We start from the raw sequence: 21831 nt of genomic DNA on the forward strand, positions 1-21831 counted from the left end.
CAACAGAGCTTCCTCTCTGTGCTGGAGGACATAAAATTATTTACATGCATCTCGACGGCACGTTATATGATAAAGCACAATCGTAATTCATTGCTGCGTGGGGAGGGAGGGGAGGGGGAGATTTTTAATCATGCATTAGTAACGTATTTGCATAGCACAACTACATCACAGAGTGTAACCAGCTCAGTGTTCTAGGCAATGGTTTTAACAAAGCCTCAAACTGGGAGCCAACATTGATCTCCCTTAGACCAATTTGCAGAAGCCATTCCCATTTACATTACCATGTGCAATACCTACCTGAGAACATTTAAGGCATTAGAATAAATGGGATGATGGTGTGTGTGTGAGAGAGAGAGAGAGAGACAGAGACAGAGACAGAGACAGAGACAGAGACAGAGACAGAGACAGAGAGAAGTAGATGGACAGAATAAGTGGGGTGTCTCCCCTCCAAACAGGGTGTGGCACAGATGCAGGGAGACTGTAGCCAACTTAAGGAAAAGGTGGTGTAGAAACAGTTGTTGTTGTTAGAGAAATAGGTCCCATCAGACTCCTATTTACATATTTGTGACCACACTGGGACCTAGAAGCCTTTCAAAGTTTTGCCGTCCCTTTTCAGAGCCAGGATGGGTGATGTGGAATGGTAAATCATGTTTTTTTGCATGGACAACGTTCTTGATTCAGGCACTGGAAACTCTAGTTAAAATGAGTTTATATACGTAGAAGGTGATATGAGACCCTCCTAAGATGGACTAAATGCATCTGGATTTCTAAGAAGTCGACCTGCGGAATCCAACTTCAGAGCAGCCTTGCCAGGCCATGTGGGGTCTGAAGCTTTCAGATGATGATGATGATGTTACTTTCCCCAATTTTATACAATTTTCTAGTCTCTCTTTTTAGCCTCCACGCAGGAAGACAAATTTGGAAAACAAGCCACTGGGAGGGAAATTGAAACCTTTCCCCCACCCCCTGACACACACATACATAGAGGTCCAGATCCAGATTGGAGCCCTGCACACTTACTTGTGGGTAAAAAAAAAAGGAGGCTTTGCTGAACCCTCCTTATTTAATGTATTTTGTGGTTTGACAGCAAAATTTCATAATGGAAGAGTGGGAGGTGTGTAGTATCACTAAGCCAAATAAATGCAGACTAGGATTTTAAAAATAGTAGATCTGGTTTGCGTTCCTGCTCCTCCAATCCCCAGTTGCAACGTTCCACAAATTACTTCCTTTCTCTGCTGGCCTCTTATTTCATCTGTTGATTTATAGACAATGCAGTTCTTGACCTTCCTTTGCCAAAGAAAAGGAAAATATCACCATGAGGTCAACAGAAGACAAAACCTACATGTTTCGAGCCAGGAGCCAGAGGAAGCTACCGAGGAAGGCTTCAACATCAGACACAAAACATCAGTGTGCTTCTCTCTCCTTCTCTTTGGGGACTGTATACTTTGTTATTTCCCTTAATCTAACACAGGAGTTGGCTAGGCAGAAATATGCATGTTCTGTGCTGTTTTTGTGTGGAAAACATCCCAGTGGTATTCTCTGGTGACAGTCTAGCGCTGCGGCGTCTGAGTAGCGGTTTAATAGACTGCTGCTGCAGGATATTGCACTATTCTTTCATAACGGTTGTTTGTTAGCATCAGCGTGGCATTTCGACTAAGCTTGCTGAGTTATTGACTCGCAACCACTACCTCCTCACAACTACCACACAGTTTCTTTTGCTGCAACACCCCATCCCCAGGCAGAAACACTCATAAACCATCTTGACAAAGTAGTGGACGTCTGGATCAGTGTTTGGTCCTGTCTAGTCAATCGTAAGTACAGAAGGTCCAAATCACAATGATTTCCCACTCCTGGCGTTGCAGCAACCACATATCCACTGTTACGGATCGGTGTTCGGAACCGACAACGGTCTGTGTGAGAAGGCAAATCCACAGTCTGGCCACCAGGTGTGCAAAGTGTTGTGCAAGTCATCCAGTCGGGTGTGCAAAGCTCAACAACAATTCAGATTTGCATGATCTTGCTTAGAAAGATGTCTTGAAGTGTGAAGGAGAGCATAAGGCTAAGTTGAGCAAATCACAGGTAATATACACGGAGATGTCAGTTTGGGAAAAGGCAAAAATAACCACAAATGTAAAGCAACCTGTGTTACAAATCCCTAATTGCAGGCTTTATGTAAGGTTCGGGGTATAGGTTTTGAGATTTTGGATCAGGTTGGATCAAGCCTGCCCCATCATCACATGTGTCCTTTGTCACGGTAGGGATGTATGGGGAATTTGTTTTGCATGTTGGACCCTTCAGTTGAACCTAAGCATTGAAGCAGGCACCTGGTGAAGAACCTTAGGTGCAGAATGTAGTGTACAGGTCAGCTCATGCCAGGAGAGGTGCTCCATCTGGCCTTAGCTAGACCTACCTGTTAGCCCGCAATGGAAGACGGAAGATCTCGTGTTGTGTTTAACACGAGATCCCTCCTCTGTTTACACGTGATGTGCAACGACCTCAGAAGGAGAGGCATCGCGCCCACCATTTTTTTAAAAAAAATCTTAATGGTCCAGCGGCGCATGAACGATCATGTGCATAAGGTAAGTGGTTTTTTAAATTTAAATTACTTTCACCACTCCCCCAACCTTCGTGCGGAGCCGGGTCAACCCACGGCACCCGTCCACACGTTCCACAGTCTCGGGCTCACCCAGGATTGCAGAAAAACCAGGGCTAAAGGGGAGGGCAAGATCCTGGGGCAAGAGCAGGATCGTCCCTCCCTGATCCCGGGATGCCCTGTGCATCATGTGGCCGTACAGGGACAATCCCAGGAATCGCCCCGGGATAAAGCACCATCTAGCTATGGCCTTAGCCGATGTTTTGCACATCCACTGACCTATGGGCTGATTCTGATGTTGTGAATGTATATGAGAAATCTGTAAATTGCACTCTAAAATGTAGGATACCCAAAACCTGTGCAGTGAATGTGTTCCAATGATATATAAGCAACAAAGAAGCAGAAATTACCAGATTCTCCTCAAGAAACTTTCCATTGGTTCTGTCTCCTCTAATTGGCAGCACCCCTCCAAGGATGCATAAAGGGATCATGACATCTTTACTGCCTTTTAGGAAATTCTTTCAGGAGGAAATTCAGTTAATTGGTCTTGGGATGGGTAGCGTTTGCTCTGCCATTGAGAGACAAGCACTCTCCCCTCTTCTTCCCTCTATCTGGGAGGACCTGTATTGGAAGAAGCAAGGGAATTGAGAAGGCATTACACATATCTTCTAGCTTTATTCCATTAAGATTTATTGACTCTGTTCAGTACATGCCCATAAACATGACTCAGAAAAAACATGCCCATCTAGGTCGCAATAGGAACATAGGTCCCAGTGTGCTCCAAGGGATGTAAATGGGAGTGTGCTGGGAATTTCTACACCATGTTTTCTATGCCTCCTCCCCAATTGTCTGCTTTAACTGATTTCTCCAAGGCCACAGGAAAAGGATTTTCCCATCACTTGTGCATTGATCCTTTTAGCTAGCGACACCAGGGATTGAATATGGGATCCCTACAACTGGCTTGTAGCCCCTCATGTTTCCATCTGATATGTAGGGCATCTTAACGTTAAGGAGGAATTGTGTTGCTTACCTAGGGTATTTGTGCTTCCTGCTTTTTGGAACAGTTGTTAGGGGCTTACTTACATGGATGGAGAGGGGTGACCACAAGTTTGAATCGAATACTTCACCTCCATTCAGTTCCATTGAAACAACGCCATCTAGTGGCAGAAGATCCCATTTTTTTCCGATATTATCACTTTAAAAGTGGTTCTTTTCATGACAGAACTTCCAACGGACGATGCAGGAGACATTCTGGTCATTCATGACATCGTTTAAAAGATCGCAAACTTCCGTGCGTGGCCAATCACGAGCGTGCAATAAATCACTCATTGGCAGGAGCTCATAGAATCAGATGGTGCAAAACAATGACATTGCCCATGTTCTGTGGAGCCCACCTAAATGAATGAATCAGCCTTGAACAATGGAAGGACTCTTTCTTTCTTTTTTTGCGATCATCACCACGGCAAAGCAAATGAGATCTGCAAAGAACAGGCCCCAGCTCTGGGGAAATCTGTGCTTGTGTCAGTGGAGCAACCTGCAATGGTGCTGCCATGTTTAATCACCTCCGAGCAAGAGAAATGTGGCAAGAACAAGGATCGTAAGGCAGGCAGGAATTCCCAGCAGGGAGGTCCGGATTTATTTATTTTTATATCTTCTCTTCCCTGCCGCCCCAGTTCTCATTGAGGAGTTCCATCTACATTCGCTAGCAGCGCCCGCCTGCCTTTCCTTGCTCCAGAAACGTCGGCCTCTTAATAAAATATTTTGAAATAGCTGGGACCCAGTTGCAGCGGAACGTTAAATAATAGCTGGTTTCTATTTATTATCACTTATTTATTAAGTCTCTGTTCCCCCCAGTGTAGTAAAGAATCTCCTATTATACCTGTTATGTCGCAGGAAAGGCACTTTAAATAATTCATTTGATCAATTATTCAACCATTTAATTAGCATATAATAACTGTCGTGTTAAATCCTAGCTTTGCGGGTTTAAATTAAAAGGGTAACTAACGGCAGCTCTTGCCTCTGTCATTCTCAGTTCCTTCCCGGGTTGGCCTGGTGTCATCCGGCCTTCTCTGCATCTCACGCTGATTGATGAAAACCTTTTCAAGTTTTGCATCTCAGATAGGTGCAAATGGGGAGCCGTTGATGGGCAGTTCATAATAAATTGATTATCACAGCTGACATTTCTAAAGCACTTTTTCAAGGGACATTTGGGGACGGGAAAAAGGTGAGCTTAAATACTTTTGTCTTGAAAGCTAGAACTGAAACCTCAACTCTGTCCCTCTTATGCTTGAAAATGAGGCCACACATTACACTGTTTCACATTATTTGTCAGTTAAAATGTTTTCTGTAATTCAAGCTGGATTTTTTTATCATGCCCAATAAATAGATGTGCAGTAAATGGTACAGAGTGTTAGGATCATGGCCATAGGCATGCACAGCACATTTCATTATGGTGTGCACCCAGGGGATTATTTATTTTTGGTTCTTCTGACTGGATGGGGGTGTTCAACCGGTTCTGGATGGGGTTGCACTCCCCCTGAAGGAGCAGGTTTGTAGCTTGGGGACTCTTCTAGAACCATCTCTGTCACTTGAGGCTAAGGTGGCCTCGGTGGCATGGAGTGCTTTCTACCAACTCTGGTGGCCCAGCTACGCCCCTATCGGGACAGGGATAACCTAGCTTCAGTTGTCCATACTCTGGTAACCTCCAAATTAGATGACTGCAATGCCCTCTACATGGGGCAGCCTTTGAAGATGGTTCGGAAGCTGCAGCTTGTGCAAAATGCAGCGGCCAGATTGATAGCTGGAACAGGGAGTTTTGAGCATATAACACCGATTCTGGCCCGTTTGCATTGGCTGCCTATACGTTTCCGAGCCCAATTCAAGGTGCTGGTTTTAACCTATAAAGCTCTACATGGCTTGGGACCACGATACCTGATGGAACGCCTCTCCCGACATGAACCTACCCATACACTGTGCTCAACATCTAAGGTCCTCCTCCGAGTGTCTACTCCGAAGGAAGCTCGGAGGATGGCAACAAGGGAAAGGGCCTTTTTGGTGATGGCCCCCCAACTGTGGAATGATCTCCCTGATGAGGCTCGCCTGGCGTCAACACTGTTATCTTTCAGGTGCCAGCTTACGACGATTCTCTTCTCCCAGGGATTTAACAGCATTTAACAACGCTAAGTTTGTTTTCTAACGGACCCCAGAACTGTTGTGGTTTAAATAGATACTGTTGTTTTTATGTTCCTGATGGTTTTTAAATTTTGTATACTTTTTTAATGTTTACTGTTTTAACTTTTGTAAACCACCCAGAGAGCTTTGGCTATGGGGCGGTATATAAATGTAATAAATAAATAAATAAATAAATAAATAAATAAATAAATATAAAAAGTGAACGTTTATTGAAGACCCAGTCATAAATATCATAAGCTCCAACAGAGGCCTAGTGGCTGAGGGGGTGTGGATTCTGGCAGAGACATTCCTTTTCACTCCTGATGCCGGGAGCACCAGTGCTCTCGGGGGCAGCAGTTCTTCAGTGCAGTGGCAGAGCCGCCGGAGAGCAGTGTCATGTTCCTGCCTGTTCCCTCTGGCATTCACATGTGCTGGCAAGCTATCATGAGACACTCACCTCAGTGAGACTTCTTTTATTGAGGAAATCACACGGTAGACAAGCTTAATGGTTACAGAGTCTCCCAAACACACTTAAAGCTGAACGATGGTTAGAAAGCTCTAGGCTCTTTTTTTCTGAAACGATCCTTAAGGTAAACACTTGGAGAGGGGGGTGAGGTGAATAGGGTACGCCCATAACAGCTTTGAGGTTCTCTAGATGCCACATATGCTGGCTCCTCAAAGGGACATGGCCAAGCTCCTAAAACAAAGTCCCAGGAAAGAATGTTCTGAGCCACCAGAGCCGGGCAGAGAGATCCGTCATGCACTTGTCAGTCTCAGCCTACCACTACTGAGCTGACCCCATTACCATGACTTCAGGAAAGGTTAAGCCTCAGTCCCAAGAGTCCCATCCTTCTGCTAAGGACTGGGAACTTCTTGCCACCTGAGTCTAAGCACGAACACAGAATCCACAGCATATGCAAGTCCAAATCTATGAAAAGCGTCACTACTTTTCATGGCACAGTTTTTAGATATCCAAAGTTTGTTTTTAATGGACCCCAGAATTATTGTTGTTTTTAAATGGATACTGTTGTTTTTATACTGATTTTATGTTTTTTTTAATTTTTGTATACTTTTAATGTTTACTATTTTTAATTGTTGTAAACCGCCCAGAGAGCTTCGGCTGTGGGGTAGTATATAAATGTAATAAATAAATAAATAAATAAATAAATAGCAAAGCGTCCATGCGCAGAGTGCTTCCAAAGTCCCAAGCGGAGATGGAATCCAAAGCAGGAGGGAGGTCAGGCATTACGTGGAGTGATGAATAAAGATGACCCTGTCTGAGGGAGGGAGAATGGCTTGCTATTATATGAACATCTTTATGGCCTTTAGCCATTTCCCCCCAAACATCTATTTTCTTTCAGATGCCTATTATGCATATTATAACAATTAACCTTGCATTGGTTCAATCAGGAAATACAGTTGATTAATTGTGAGTGGGTGGGAGCAATTTTAATTGAGGGAGCTGGGCATACTGGCTTATTTTTGAGACAATTGTGGTTTTTGTAATAGGGAATGAAAAACAGAGGATTAAAAGTGGACTTTCCTTCCGACAATGAATGATAGCATTTGTTTATTAAATTGCAGCTTATCTCACCTTTCTTTGTTCTGCCCTGAGAGCAAGTGGGGACCTCTAAAAAGGACAGTTCCTGCCCTTTTAAGACAGTGTTAGAGGAGTGGCTCTGGTGGGGAGGAGCCATGACTCAATGGCAGGGCACATGCTTCACAGGCAAAAGGTCCCTGGTTCAAACATCTCCAAAATTATGATCCTCTTTTTAAAGCACATTTTTGGGATAAAAAGTGCATTTTAAAACGTGTGTTTGGCGGTGGGGGAAGGTGCATTTTAAAATATGTTGGTGGGGTTATTTTTGGAAAAAATGCGTTTTAAAAAGAGTGTTCTTTGGTTTTGTATTCTAAAGATTTTTTTTTCCCCCATGCTTGACTGAATGGGAGGAAAGGGTGCAGTGTAGGTGCTCATTTAATATCACCCCCACCACATTTGTTTCTCATTTAGTATCACCTGGCCCCACTTCTCAAAAGTGCATTCTATTAGTTTGTGCTTGATCCTCTGTTGTCCTCTAGTGTACAGTGAGAATATTAGCTCTCGATTCAGCAGCCAGGAAAATGAACTCCCAGCAGCCTTTTCCGGACGTGGAGTAATTCATTACCTACCTTGATTTCCACTTAAAATGTACTTTAACTACACTTCCAGCTACAAACCCTAAATCACCCTCGTGTTCACAAAAAGTCCATCATTTTTTATTTTACTGCGCAGCGTTGGCATGACATAATCCCTTCCTGAGCGTCTCGGAGTGCTTTACGGATCAATAAATTACTTACCTGTGTGTCAGAGGCAGTGCGAGCAAGGCCACTGCAGTGGTTCTGCACTCAGTTAGCTCCCTTAGAAAAATGCATGTCCGCCCCAGTGACCGACATACAGGCGTGAAAAGGAAGGAAGGAAGGAGGGCTGGACGTGAAGGCAGGGTGAGGCAGGGAATTCCTGGCTCTGGCAACAGCAGGGCGCCACATCCATGGATGTTCTGTGTCGTGGTCCTGGGATTTCCTTCAGTTGACTGTTTGTCCCCTGCAAATCAGGACATGGTGTTCCTGCTCCATATTGAGAGGATAACAAGTAATTAATGAGGCACCATTCATAATTGTGGTGGACGGGGGAGGGCATTGTGCTTTTGTTTCGACTCCGGTGTCCCAGCAAAGACAATGTTGTTTTAGAGAGACTTTGGCACTCACTAAATACAGAGCGTTTCCCCTTCCTGGTTCTTTTGCTGAGTTGTTCTTTTGCTGAATTCCTTTGCTGGTTGTTTGGCTTTGCATTCTCCGAATGAATGAGTTATTGGCTGATCCTTTTTCACAGTATGCTTCGATAGCTGCTTTGGACTATTGCTAGCCACCTTGCAGAGCCCTGCCCCAAAACCACAATTCACCTATTTTGATAAATAAACAATGAACGTGGGATTCCCATGTATCCGCCAAAGACTCTCGGGACAGCTAAGTAAATACATCATGTGAACAAGGTGCAGTTGTTTGTATCTAGACCTTGCTGACAATGACCGCTGGAGGTGGGGAGTGACGCTCAGGTTTTCACAGAAAAGAAAACCCAGGTTTTGAGGAGGGGGTTGAAGGAATCAAGACAAAAGGCATCACATAGGTGTCCTTGCTGGGCGTTCCAGGTAAGGGCAGCAAGAGAGTAGTTGGAAGGGTAAAGGTCTCGGACAGGGACAGAGGTAACTATTTTTGCCTATCTTGCAGAGAATTGGGGTTTGATTCCTGGGTGGGAGGGAGCCCCTGCCTGCCTCAGCTTTGCTAAAAAAATTGTAGCAGCTGGGGAAAAAAATACATAGAAAAGAAATAAATTGTGGTTTGCCACCAAACTTCAGCAGAAAACCACTATGGAGAAGTTTAAAAGTCCAAATGTAGGTTGTGAGCCAGTGTGGTGTAGTGGCTAAGATGTTGGACTGGGAATCAGGAGAGCCGGGTTCTAGTCCCCACTTGGCCATGAAAACCCACTGGGTGAGTTTGGGCTAGTCACAGTCTCTCAGCCCAACCTACCTCACAGGGTTGTTGTTGTAAGGATAACATGGAGAGGATGAGGATTATGTATACCACCTTGGGTTCCTTGGAGGAAAAAAGGTGGGATATAAATGATAATAATAATAATAATAATAATAATAATAATAATAATAATAATAATAATAACAACAACATTTGGCCTTTTTAGGACTCCATAGCTTTTTGCCACCATCACATTAGGCAGGACTGTGGCAATGGCAGGAAGGCGGCACACAGGGTGTGGGCAGGAGGGGCCATTATTTGTCCTTTTGTATATGGCATCTTATAGTGATCTTTATGACAAGAAAGTAAATCTCCGGAGTATGCAGACAATGCTTTTGAGGCTGTGGGGTGGAAGGGTATCTTGCTGTACCACCAATGGCACACAATAAAGCCAGCTCAGCCTAGCAGGATTTGCCATTGCAATGTTTGGGAGCACACCTCCCTGCCTGGCCATGTCAAAACCATAATAAACAAGCCTTAAACAAAGTTAATACTTCTATCTCTCAACCTTTGGGAAACAATGACACATAAAACTGTTATTGCCTCTTGGTTGAAGGATGGTGGGGACTGCAGGGTTTGGTTAAATTGCTTCAGGGGCTGGATCCGGTGAACTGAATCCCTGTTTGATCATCCTCTGTAAATCCACACTGAATGGTCCACTATTAAGCTTAACTAATCGACTTTCATCCTCTCCTTTATGCCATTGCAGTACCTCCCAAAATTGTCGAGATCTCTTCAGACATCTCCATTAATGAAGGTGGCAACGTCAGCCTTACCTGTATAGCTACGGGCAGGCCGGACCCTACAATCACTTGGAGACATATCTCACCCAAAGGTAAGAGACTCTCTATGCATCCTGGTATTGGAATATCCCCTTTCTAGATTTCTTGACAACAGACTTGTCAGACCTTGGAGGCAATCTCATTTATTTTTTATTGATTACATTTCACCTTTCTTCTATTATGGGACTTAAAGCAGCATACATGTGTTTGCCAGATGGCCTCCCATCCAGGTACTGACTAGACTTAAACCTGCTTAGCTTCAGTACAATGTCTGGATCAAGCACCCTCAGAGCCAGTCCTTTGCACTTGGAATATTATCATTTCTTGGTGGTGCTGGTAGAGAGCTGTAATCAATTGTACTGATGTTGAAATACACCATGCACAAGTATGCACATTGTTTAGTGCACAGAAGGGGTGTGTGTGTGTGTGTGTGTGTGTGTGTGTGTGTGTGTGTGTGTGTGTATGTATTCTGAGGAACACACTCCTGAGTATCTGGATACAGTTGCTTCCCCATAATGCACACACACACACACGAAGCAGAATTGTGTAGGCATTCTCTTACTCCCTGGTGCTCACTGATGCACAGACATATCTTTCTTTCCACCAGAGATCTCCTTACTTTGGAATGTATTAGTGTGTCCAGTTCAAATATCTAGAAGAAACAGCATCTAGTACAACCCTTTCTGGTTCTGGATCATGTGATTGTATGCTTCTCTATGAAAATGATCTGACTACCTGTGGAGACCTTGCATGTTAGGGATTTTAGCCTAGCCTTCTCCCTGACATGCTCACTTTCCACATACAAAAAAGTCTTTTTGTGTGTGAGTTTACTATGAGTGAATATTCACGCATGCATTCATCTAACTTGCGGTCTAAACTGGTACAGTCGTGGAAGGGCTGTACCATCTATTATTTCTGCTCATTGGAATCAGCTCTGTGCTCAGGAATGAGGGAAGAAGAAGAAGAAGAAGAAGAAGAAGAAGAAGAAGAAGAAGAGGAAGGGGAAGGGGAAGGGGAAGGGGAAGGGGAAGGGGAAGGGGAAGGGGAAGGGGAAGGGGAAGAAGAAGAAGAAGAAGAAGAAGAAGAAGAAGAAGAAGAAGAAGAAGAAGAAGAAGAAGAAGAAGAAGAAGAAGAAGAAGAAGAAGAAGACCATATGTCAGACCAACCAGGGAGATGCAAAACAACACAATTCATAACTGTAGATGTTAGTACAATACATCATTGGTTTGTGGGTGTGTTTCTGAATTGAAATTTCAAGGTAAATCTGGAGACCCCTGCTTGGGTGGAACATATGAGGGATTTTAAAGAACACCAAAGGTGTTTCGATTAGACTGCTGGAATGCTCACGTCGCTTTGCTACCTATCTTCTTGTTGCGTCAACCCATCTAACCCCAAGAGGACCCTCTCTCTCTGTTTCCGATTTCCTCTGCGAACGTAACTGACTGCTCAAGGCCCTGCCTCCCACCCATTGGGCTTTTGCTCCAGCTGGCATGTGACACTTTCAGGTGTTGCTGCTGTTGCTCATTTTCTGCAAGGATGTTTTATTTCTCTGCTGTCATCCAGCCGGTTTCTTTCCCCTGAGGGAGCTTTACCTGAGTTTGAACCAGATGTCTCCATTTTACTTAGGATTTAGCTGCTATGGAAACAGCCAAAGCATCAAGGGGAGAGGAACAAGCTAATCAGAAATTACCTGCAGAGATAGGTAATTTGCTGGAGCAGTTTTTGCCAGATTCCCTGTCCTGATAACGTGGTCTGCATTAGCAGCCCGGTCACCCTCAAACATCGGTTGACATGGGGCCTCTTTTCTCAGTCAACCTGCCAGATCCAGAGGTGGCATCTGGCACAGCTTCAAAATGTCCCCCTCCCTCACAAAATGCTTCCAAAGTCATTGTCATGTTGTTCAGTACAATTGTCCTTTAAGCCCTGTAAAATCTACAATCCCGGTGAGATAGTCTGCCTCCCCCACCAACTTTGCTCTGATCCAGTAAAGAAGAATTCACACACTGATTTCTGGTTCTAGTTTAGCAGGACATGCGCTGATCATTAACAGCATGACCCAAATTCAGTCTTTGCAATATAATGTGCCCATCCTCCCATTCATCACAGCAGCAGTGTGCTCCATTCTGGCTCCTCTTACAGTCTGGGATGCTACTATTTTAGTGTTAGAAAGGTCTCTTAGAGCAAGAGGTGTTGCCTAGAGCAGGAGATTAGGGTGGCTTTAAAAGGGGGTTGGATAAATTCCTGGAGGAGAAGGCTGTCACTGGCTTCTAGCCCTGATGGTTGTGTGCTATCTCCAGTATTTGAGGCAGTAAGCCTGTGTGCACCAGTTGCTGGGGAACATGGGTGGGAGGGTGCTGTTGCACCATGTCCTGCTTTGTGGGCCCCTGGCCGATGGCTGGTTGGACACTGTGTAAAAAGAGTGCTGGACTAGATGGACCTTGCACTAATCCAGCATGGCAGTTCTTATGAGATGTTGATCCTCTTTCAGCCTCAGGACCAAATTCCATTTCGGAGGAGCTCTTGGAGCCCATGGTGGGCAGAACCAATGGCAAAAAAAGGGGGCAGGACCAAAATAGCTAAAAGCTCTTGCTGCCAGAAACGAAGCCTTAGGAGATGCCGTTCAACACCTGGACAAAAGTCAAGAAACCACAAAATGACTGGTGGTCAGGGGAAGGGGTGTGTGTTGAGTTGGATTCTGGTTCTGCCAGGTCCAAGTCATCTATCAGGTTCTTTTGGGGGGAATCCGCACGTCGTACCGAGATCGCTTCTAAGCGACCCCAGTGCGGCATGAAAGCGATCGTATAACTTGCCTTTGGAAGAGCCAATGAAGAGACGTCTTTGCCGCCGCCGCCACCCGCAGACCTCCTCGCCGGCTGGGACGGAGAGCTCAGGGGAAGAAGGTGGGGTGGAGAGCTTCTTCCGCTCTCAACCCCACCTTCTTCAGCCGAGCTCTCCTCGCCGGTCAGCGAGGAGGTCTGTAGGTGGCGGCTGCGGCAGCGGCAAAGACATCTCTTCGTCGGCTCTTCCAAAGGCAAGTTACACGATCGCTTTCACGCTGCACTGGGGTCGCTTAGAAGCGATCTCGGTACGACGTGCGGATTCCCCCTTGGTTACCAAGATGAATCAAGCCTCTTGTACAAAAGGAGGACAGTTTATTGGTCGAAAATGGATGCAGAATATATACATGCAAGGAAAGTTCACAACTCCTTTCAGCAAATCAAGCTCTCATAGCTGGGCATCTATTGAAGGGGGGAGGGGCATGATGGATGGCAGTCATCCCTTTGAACCACAGCAGGTTCCCCAGGCAGGTAGCACACACGGTTCCTCCTAAAGCGAAGCTGAAGCCCGAAGCCTGTGGGTTGGATCTTATAGGCTCTTCTGCTAGATTCTTGCCTACTTCCCTTTCCGGAGCTTACACTCTACATCCCTCCCCCTTCTCAGAAGAAGTGGAGGGAGGGGCTCCCTCTCACAGGTTCCCAAAGCATCTAAGCTTGGGAAACTAATTGCCTTTCTAGTGCCTGGTTAGGAGTGAAAACCTCCCAGCTCATCTTGAAATGAGACTTGATGAGAAAAGGGTGACTTAACTACCAGCAGATGAGGCCTACTCTTGTCAGCTAAAGCCTGCTAAAATCTGTTTACTGTGTTAGGCTATGCAGGTGTCTTAGCAGCATTTTGGAACTCTGTGAAGTCAGTAGCCCCATTCATGAGACAACTTAAAGCATGGCTTTAACCACAGTGGTTAAGCCAGAAAGCTGGGCTGTGTTCAGAAGATACCTTAAACCACAGCTTTAACCATCAGCTTGCATATCCACCCTTCCCCTACATTACCAAACCTATTACCTGATTGGGCTGTTTGTCCAAAAAGGTGAAGGTGTGGGTTGAGCGTTAGGATTGAAAACCATGATTGAAAAGACATTTGAGCATCTTTGCTTAATGCTGAGAAGAAACAGTTTCCGTAGATACGGTCTCCATTGCAGCGGTGTAGCAGGCTGCAACTGATCTCCCTGAATGCCCAAGGCCCTCAGGGACTCAAGTCCCTGCTGTGCCTTTGCATATGTCTTTGTTCAAGGGTGGCTTCTTTTCTAAATCCTTCTACTTGTCAACTAAAATAGAATCAAAAACTGCTGTTGTAGTAGGAGCACAGACATTTTTGTTTTGTTTGTCACAGATTCAGCCACTGGCATCTCCAGTCAAAAGGAGGAGCTGAGGTCCTCTGCGTGAGCTCCTGGAGAGCCGGAGTACGCAAGACTGTGTTACATGGACTAATAGTCAGAATCAAGGCCAAACCGCACATTATACCCAGCCCTGTGTATCTTTTCTCCAAAGTTTTTTCTGTTTCAAACTGAACCTCTGTGGCTGTGAATTCCAGCAAAGGAACATCATCCTTCCCCCCTCCACTCAAAATCTGTCCCCAGGGTGATTTTCACCCCATGGAGGAAAAGGTTTGGGTACCGCTGTCTTTTCTAGAGAGTTATTTTGAGTACAAAACAACCAGAAAGGAAAGTGTCGGTAGTCTACTTAATTTCTCTCATTCCTCCACTGAAAGTGAAAGACCTTTCCTCTTTGATTTTATTTCTTTAATTAAAAAAGTGATGATGTTGGCAACAAAGGAGAGGGCCTTTTCAGTGGTGCCCCCCCCCCCCAATTATGGAATGATCTCCCTGGCTCACCTGTTGTCAACATTGTTATCTTTTCTGTGCCAGGTTAAGACCTTTCTCTTCTCCCAGGCATTTAACAGCATTTAACAACGTATGCTGAGTTTGTTTGTTTTTAACAGCCCCCAGAATAGATAAATAAATAGATACATAAATAAATTTATTAGGTTTTTACACTGCCCAATAGCCGAGGCTCTCGGGGCAGTTCACCATTAAAACCATGAAATACAACAGATAAAAATATATAAGTTTAAAAATGCTGCTTAAGACCAAAATAAACCCAGCAGCAGTTACAGCCCAGGGAAAACATGATGATGATGATGATGATGATGATGTCATGATGATGATGATGATGATGATGATGATGATGAAATTAGGGGCCATACTGAAAACTAGGGGCCATATCCTGTGGCAATCAATTTTCTAGTTTCGTTACACTTTGTGCAAAGAATGTAGGTGTTTGTCTATCCTGTACCTGCTGTTGAATAGTAGTGTTGGAGCAACCCCAACTTCTGGGTTTTTGAGAGAGAGAGAGAAAGACAGTGTGGGAGAAGTAAGAGTGAATCACGAGTAATTATGAAGACTCACAAGACCCGGCTCCTAGTTTTTTCCCTTCCCCCTTCCCCCCACCTAACGTAGATTGTATAGCCCCTGGGACAGGGAACTTGTCTTTGCTTTTTCCTTGCTTTTTCCTTCCTTTTTTTACATTCGGTACAGCACCTGGCATGCAGTTGCCACTATGCAAACATTAAGCGGCATCAGCAGGACTAGTTTTCAGTGCAGTCAGGAAAAGCGCCTATCCATCTCTCCTTGGTGCCGGAGACAGCAGGTGCCTTTGCAGTGTCCCGTATTGCGACCTGCCTCTTGAGTTGCAATTGGGTCGAAAAGCAACTCCTCTTCCCTTCATTAGCTTGGGCTTCAAAACTCTAATTGACAGCATGTGCTCACCTGGAGCTGGCAGATGTCATGATATCCATGGTTATGAAGCACAGAGGGTGTCAAGAAGGCCTGCGTCAGCACCCGGTGGGGCCACATTCCACCCAGCAGCCCAGAGCCCGGTAGATATTATTGGTGCCAGTGTCTTGCAAGGGCTTGAGATTGTTGGAGTGGCAGGCAAGAGATGCTTCCTTTGCAGTGCCAGGTGAGCAGGCAGCAGGAGAGCGACAGCGTGAAGGTCAAGAAATAGAATGGTGCGTGGGAGGCAGTCACAGGAATTATCCGCACGGAGAACAGACCCTCTTTCCCCTCTGTGCTCACGCACACGTTCTGCCAGTCATGCTGAGGAGCTCCAGCAGTTCAGTGGAGTTTCAGTAATGTTCTATAATTAATTGGTTTGAGCCATAGACCTTTCGGTCTGTTAATGATGACAGAGGTTCAAAAGGCTCGTCCCGCTGTAGAGGCAGGACAGGCAGAGATGCTAGTTTGAACTCTGACTCTCCGGCATCTTCAGCTCACAATCCAACTTGACCCAAAATCTCTGAGCAGTGAAGACCCCTGAGTGATTAAGACATCTGAGAGCATTTTGCTCTGAGGCAAAGGGTTTGGGTGCTCCAGTTGCTGCCATATGATCCGACTACCCTAATGCTAACCCCCTGTTCAAATCCCTTATTCCAAAGAACATTGATGTAGTTTGCCTTGTTTAATGGGATGACAATAGTTAGCAGACTTACGTCCTACAAAGAAAGAAAAGAACACGTGATTGGGTGGGGAGCCAATTTTATGCATGGAATACGTTAGGGTCCATGGCTTATTTTGGTTGCCTCATTTGGAACATGCATTATTTGAATAGATGAAAAGATGGTAGGAACGGCTTGGTAAACACTGGGGGGATTACCAGTGTGTCCAAATATCTTATTATCTATGTCATCATGCCGGCTTGCTTGAGGTGTGGGTTGCCGGCCTATTCTCTGCTGGCAGTGGGTGGCATTGCAGCTAATAGCCCAGCAGGGGTGACATGAGGACTCCATAGAGTTCTAGATGGTCTTATAAAGCAACTGACACTGCTCTGCCTCCTTGATATGAGTAACGTGTTTCTCAGGCACAGATTGAATTGCCTACTTATATCCCTGCTCCTGTTTGACCAACTCCTGTTCTCTGACTGCCAAACCTGACACATTGGGTGAGCAACCAGAAACTGGGAGAAGGTCATGGGGAAATGACTCACCAATTTTTGATTTCTTGCTATGACTCAAGCCTGCTTGGAACCAGTCATATTTGGGGTGCATTCATATTTTGGGTGCATTCAACATGTGGGTGCATGTTGGAAGAAAAAAACTTCAGGCAATGAAGTCTTTTAAGCTGGGTGCTTTCATTCCTGAGTCCCGTTGCTATTCAACGTTGATACAGTCCTTAGATACAACAACATGATTAAGGCATTGGAGTGCTGTGGTGAAGGAAGTCTAGGTACATGTAATCATTTGTTTCCACGGTTACAGCTTTCCCTTTCAATAGAATACCCTGTGTTGTCATGGTGATGATGGTGTTGGCATGTGCCTGTCCATTCACCTGGTGGATCCTCCTGTATAAAATGTCACCATGAACTGTTTGCACTGAGGAGGATGGGGCCATTGGATGGGCATCTTACTCTGAGAAAGCAAAAGGCAGAAGCCCTAGGTAACTAGCAGCCAGCTGTCTATTAACACTGTCACACACAACTTTTGCTACTAGTAGCCAGCTGTCTATTAACACTGCCACACACAACTTTTGTGTATGTTCTCTGTAGTCACCAATGGCCAATTTTGTTAGGCCCAGAATTCCCTTCCCTCATCTTGATCCCTGCATCTCCTTCTAAATTGTCTTCGCAAACATGATTATGAGTGGAAGATCTTGTGGCACTAAGGCTTCCCAAGGATTTTGCCTGAGGAGCAGTGTAAGAAGAGCCCTGCTGGATCAGAGCAAACATCCATCCATGACATCCAACTGGATGCCTCCAGGTAGCCCTCAAACAAAGCTTAAAAGCAATAGCTTTTCTCCTGCTGTTGTCCTCCAATAGCTGCTCTTCAGTGGCATATGGCCTCTCGACATGGAGCTTCCATATAACTGTCATGAATAGCCTCTCATAAGCCTCTTATCTTCCACGAATTTGCCTTTGGGAAGGGCTGTAGCTCATCAATAGAACATGTGATTTACACAAGGAAGGCTCTAGGTTCACCCTTTAGCACCTCCAGATAGAGCTGAGAAGAACCCTTGTCTACAACCATGGAACTATTTCCTTTTGCCTGTCCTGAATTTTCTGCCAATCAGTAGTTGAGCAGGGGTGGGGGAATCTCTCTACTCATTTTCTCCAGACCTTGCGATTATAGGTGGATCTCACTGCATAAAACTCTCAAAGATTATCAATGTTAGTTGTAATTAGGGCACTGGATATCCAGTACTAGGGTTAAATATACCAGACATACATTTGCACGGAATGTACGTAGACTGCATCCTTCCTTGGGAACTCCACAGTGGAGTTTTTGAACCACTGTCGAGAAATGTGTTGCTTGGTGTGAAAACTCCATGCAACAGTGTTTGTTTTTGTTTTTTGGAAAATACTCCACACAAGATATCCACACTGTGTAGAGGAGACTTCCTGCACAACAGTTGTGTTGCATGTTGTGTGGAGGGCTCTGTGGAGTTTTCTGTTGTGTTGTGTTGAGTTGACTTTTCCCACTGGCTACAGAGTTCTCTGGCAAGAGTGGTAAAAGGAGGGAGTGCCGCACAAGGAGACCTACAGGGAGTGTTGTTGTTTTTACAGCAATGGCTGATGGGATAGCATCAGGAGGACTGGGGGAGGAGAGGGTGCAAAGGAACTGTCAACCAAACATCACAAAGGATTTTACTCAATTCCATGGTAGCCCACAGTTACTCAATGGTGGAGTTAGAACACTTTGTGTGGGGAGTACCCCATAGAAACTCAACCGTTAAGTGGAGTTTTCACACTGCATTGACTGTGTTGTCAAAACTGAGCCAAGTTACATCCTGAAATGAAATTACCCAAAAGATCATAATCAACTTCATATAATGCATGATACTAATGTAGGCTGCTCAAGGTCACTTCACCCAGGGTGTAATGCTGAAAGTAACCTTCAGCTACAAATTTGGTTGCTGCATGAGGAGCAAGGGCTACTGTGTTTCCACTTCTTTCAAAGAATCAGAGAATCATGGAAAAGTAGAGTACAAAGGGGCCTATTAGGCCATTGAGTCCAACTCCCTGTTCAATGCAGGGATCCACCTTAAAGCATACCTGACAGATGGCTGTCCAGCTGTATCTTGAAGGCTTGGCTTCACGAGGCATGTGTTGTTCAATAGTGACAGCATGCACACAGAGGGCCCAATGGAGGTAGCCCAGTCCCCATGTAAAACATGTTCCCCATACCTGCCCTAATAGTACATCAGGGAATGCTTTCTCCCATATGACCCCACCCCCACATGTTGAGATCTACCAGAGAGGCCCTGCTCAGAGTTCAGACTTTCAGTGATGCCAGATCTACCAGGAGCTCAATCTCCACAGGAGACAGCCCAACCCTGTGGAATGCCATATGGAATATGCATGCAGGTCTATCATTGGCTACTTTCCCATTCTGTGTAGATTTGGAGACCATTTGAAAATCTGCTGCTGTTTTATTTTAATTTTTCAGGTTGCATTGGTTTTAGTTGCCCTATTTTTTGTATTTTTATATTGATTGATTGATTGATTGATTGATTGATTGATTGCACTTATATACCACTCACATAGCCAGGGCTCCCTGGGCAGTTTACAGAAATTCTAAAATTGAGATAAAACGAGTATACAAAATTTAAAATTCACAGAACATACACACATAAAGCATTAAAAACCGTTAAAAAAAAAAAACTAAACATGTGGGTGATTAAGATGTGCCGCCATATGCCTGGGCAAAGAGGAAAGTCTTAACCTGGTGCCGGAAAGATAGCAGCGTTGGTGCCAGGTGAGCCTCGTCAAGGAGATCATTCCACAGTATGGGGGCCACCACCGAAAAGGCCCTGTCCCTCGTTGCCACACTCTGAGCCTCTCTCAGAGTAGGCACCCAGAGGAGGACCTTAGATGTTGAACGTAGTGACTGGGTATATTCACGTCGGGAGAGGTGTTCCGTCAGGTATTATGGTCCCAAGCCGTGTAAGGCTTTATAGGTCAAAACCAGCACCTTGAATTGGGCTCAGAAACATACAGGCAGCCAGTGCAAGCGGACCAGAACAGGTGTTATATGGTCGAACCTTCTGCTTCCCGAAATCAATCTGGCCGCTGCGTTTTGCACGAGCTGCAGCTTCCGAACCGTCTTCAAAGGCAGCCCTACGTAGAGCGCATTGCAGTTATCTAACTTGGAGGTTACCAGAGCGTGGACAACTGAAGCCAGGTTATCCCTGTCTAGATAGGGGCATAGCTGGGCCACCAACCGGAGTTTGTAGAAGGCACTCTATGCAACTGAAGTCCCCTGAGCTTCAAGTGACAATGAATATAAATGATGTCTTTTCTTTTAAATCAAATCTGAAATGTGTCATACAAATATAGTAAATGTGTAAATATAGGTGGTAGGTGGGATTAGGGCCTCAAAGAATCACCCACTCCAGATTTCAGGACCCTGCTTGCTAAACAAAGCCCAACTTGCTGGGAATTTTAAATGGTGATTTTTGCAACAGGATGATTCAGTACGAAAACCCATGTCCAGGTGCTGAAAATCACAACACTCAGCAGCTTTCCTTCTCGGTGTCCCTTCAGTGATTCTGCTCCGCATGACGAGATTCGCCAAGACATTCATAGGAGTAGACAGTGCAAGATTGGAGAGAAATGTCTGCAGATGAATCCGAGTATTGATGGGCAGGATAATAAATAGAGCTTCTTTTTATTTTTTATTTTTTTGTTAAAGCAGTAGAGTGATCGGAATGTCAGGAGACACAATGTACTGGCAATGGAAAGAAGGAAAGCCGCATAATTGCCTAATTTAACGAAGAACATTCCAATGATATTAATAACTCATGATTATGGTTCTTGTCAGGGATGTGCCCATTTCATATCCACCATATTTAAATAGACCAGAGGTGGTGGTGGTGGGGTTCCTCACATTTTGGGGGGATGGAGTGGAAGAAGAGATTCCAAAATCTAGATGTCACATTTTTAAAATTCAAAAGTATGGATTTGTAAATGTTCATTCTGGATTGCCCATTATTTTGCAGCATTTATATAGCCACTACTTTTATTTTACTTCAACTAGTTCAAAATATGGCAGCCAGGTTGGTCGCCGGTACATCTAGGGGTGAGCATATTACCCCAACATTAAAATCACTCCACTGGCTGCCAATTAGTTTCCGGGCAAAGTACAAAGTGTTGGTCATTACCTTTAAAGTCCTAAATGGTTTGGGTCCAGGTTACCTGCGGGATCGCCTTCTCCCAAATAATCCGCCCCGCACATTCAGGTCCTCTGGGGTGAACTTACTTCAGTCAGCTAAAACTAGGCTGACATCAGTTTCCCAGAGGACCTTTTCTTCTGTCGCCCCCAGATTATGGAATGGCCTGCCGGAGGAGATTTGTAAAATTAACTCTCTGTGTGATTTTAAGGCAGCTTTAAAGACTAGCCTTTTCTGGCAGGCCTATCCATGTCAATGTAAAATCAAGAATATTTAAGATGTATTAATTCCTATTCTCATGTTGTTCCCCTCCTCGATCCAAAGGGAGAGGCGGGTAAGGAACGCCTCCTCCCGTATGTACCTGCCTGGACCCTAAGGTCATCCTCGGGGGTTCTTCTTCACAAGCCCCTGCCAAAGGAAGTGAGGCAGGTGGTTACCAGGAGGAGGGCCTTCTCTGCTGTGGCACCCCGGCTGTGGAATGAGCTCCCTAAGGAGGTTCGCTTGGCACCTACATTATATGCTTTTAGATGCCAGGTGAAGACCTTTTTATTCTCCCAGCATTTTAACAGACTATAAATAAATTTTAACTTGGTGTTTTAAATTTGTAATTTTGCATTGGTGCTGTTTTTATCTGGTTGAGCTTTTATATTGTATTTTATAGTATGGTTTTATACTGTTGTTTTATACTTTGAATGTTTTTAATTTTTGTGAACTGCCCAGA

The 21831-nt window shown here is 44.9% G+C and overlaps 1 protein-coding gene across 6 annotated transcripts in view; it reads left to right on the plus strand.

Moving 5' to 3' along the window:
- NTM (neurotrimin) overlaps positions 1-21831 on the plus strand; it is an 885373-nt gene that overhangs the window by 751133 nt on the left and 112409 nt on the right. For all 6 annotated transcript variants that reach the window (XM_063139536.1, XM_063139541.1, XM_063139537.1 and 3 more), the window contains one exon: positions 10041-10166. In XM_063139536.1, coding sequence (XP_062995606.1) covers positions 10041-10166 — 126 coding nt within the window. The remainder of the gene's footprint in view (positions 1-10040; positions 10167-21831) is intronic.

Source organism: Elgaria multicarinata, chromosome 12 (genome assembly GCF_023053635.1).
Source record: "Elgaria multicarinata webbii isolate HBS135686 ecotype San Diego chromosome 12, rElgMul1.1.pri, whole genome shotgun sequence".
Lineage (NCBI taxonomy): Eukaryota > Metazoa > Chordata > Lepidosauria > Squamata > Anguidae > Elgaria > Elgaria multicarinata.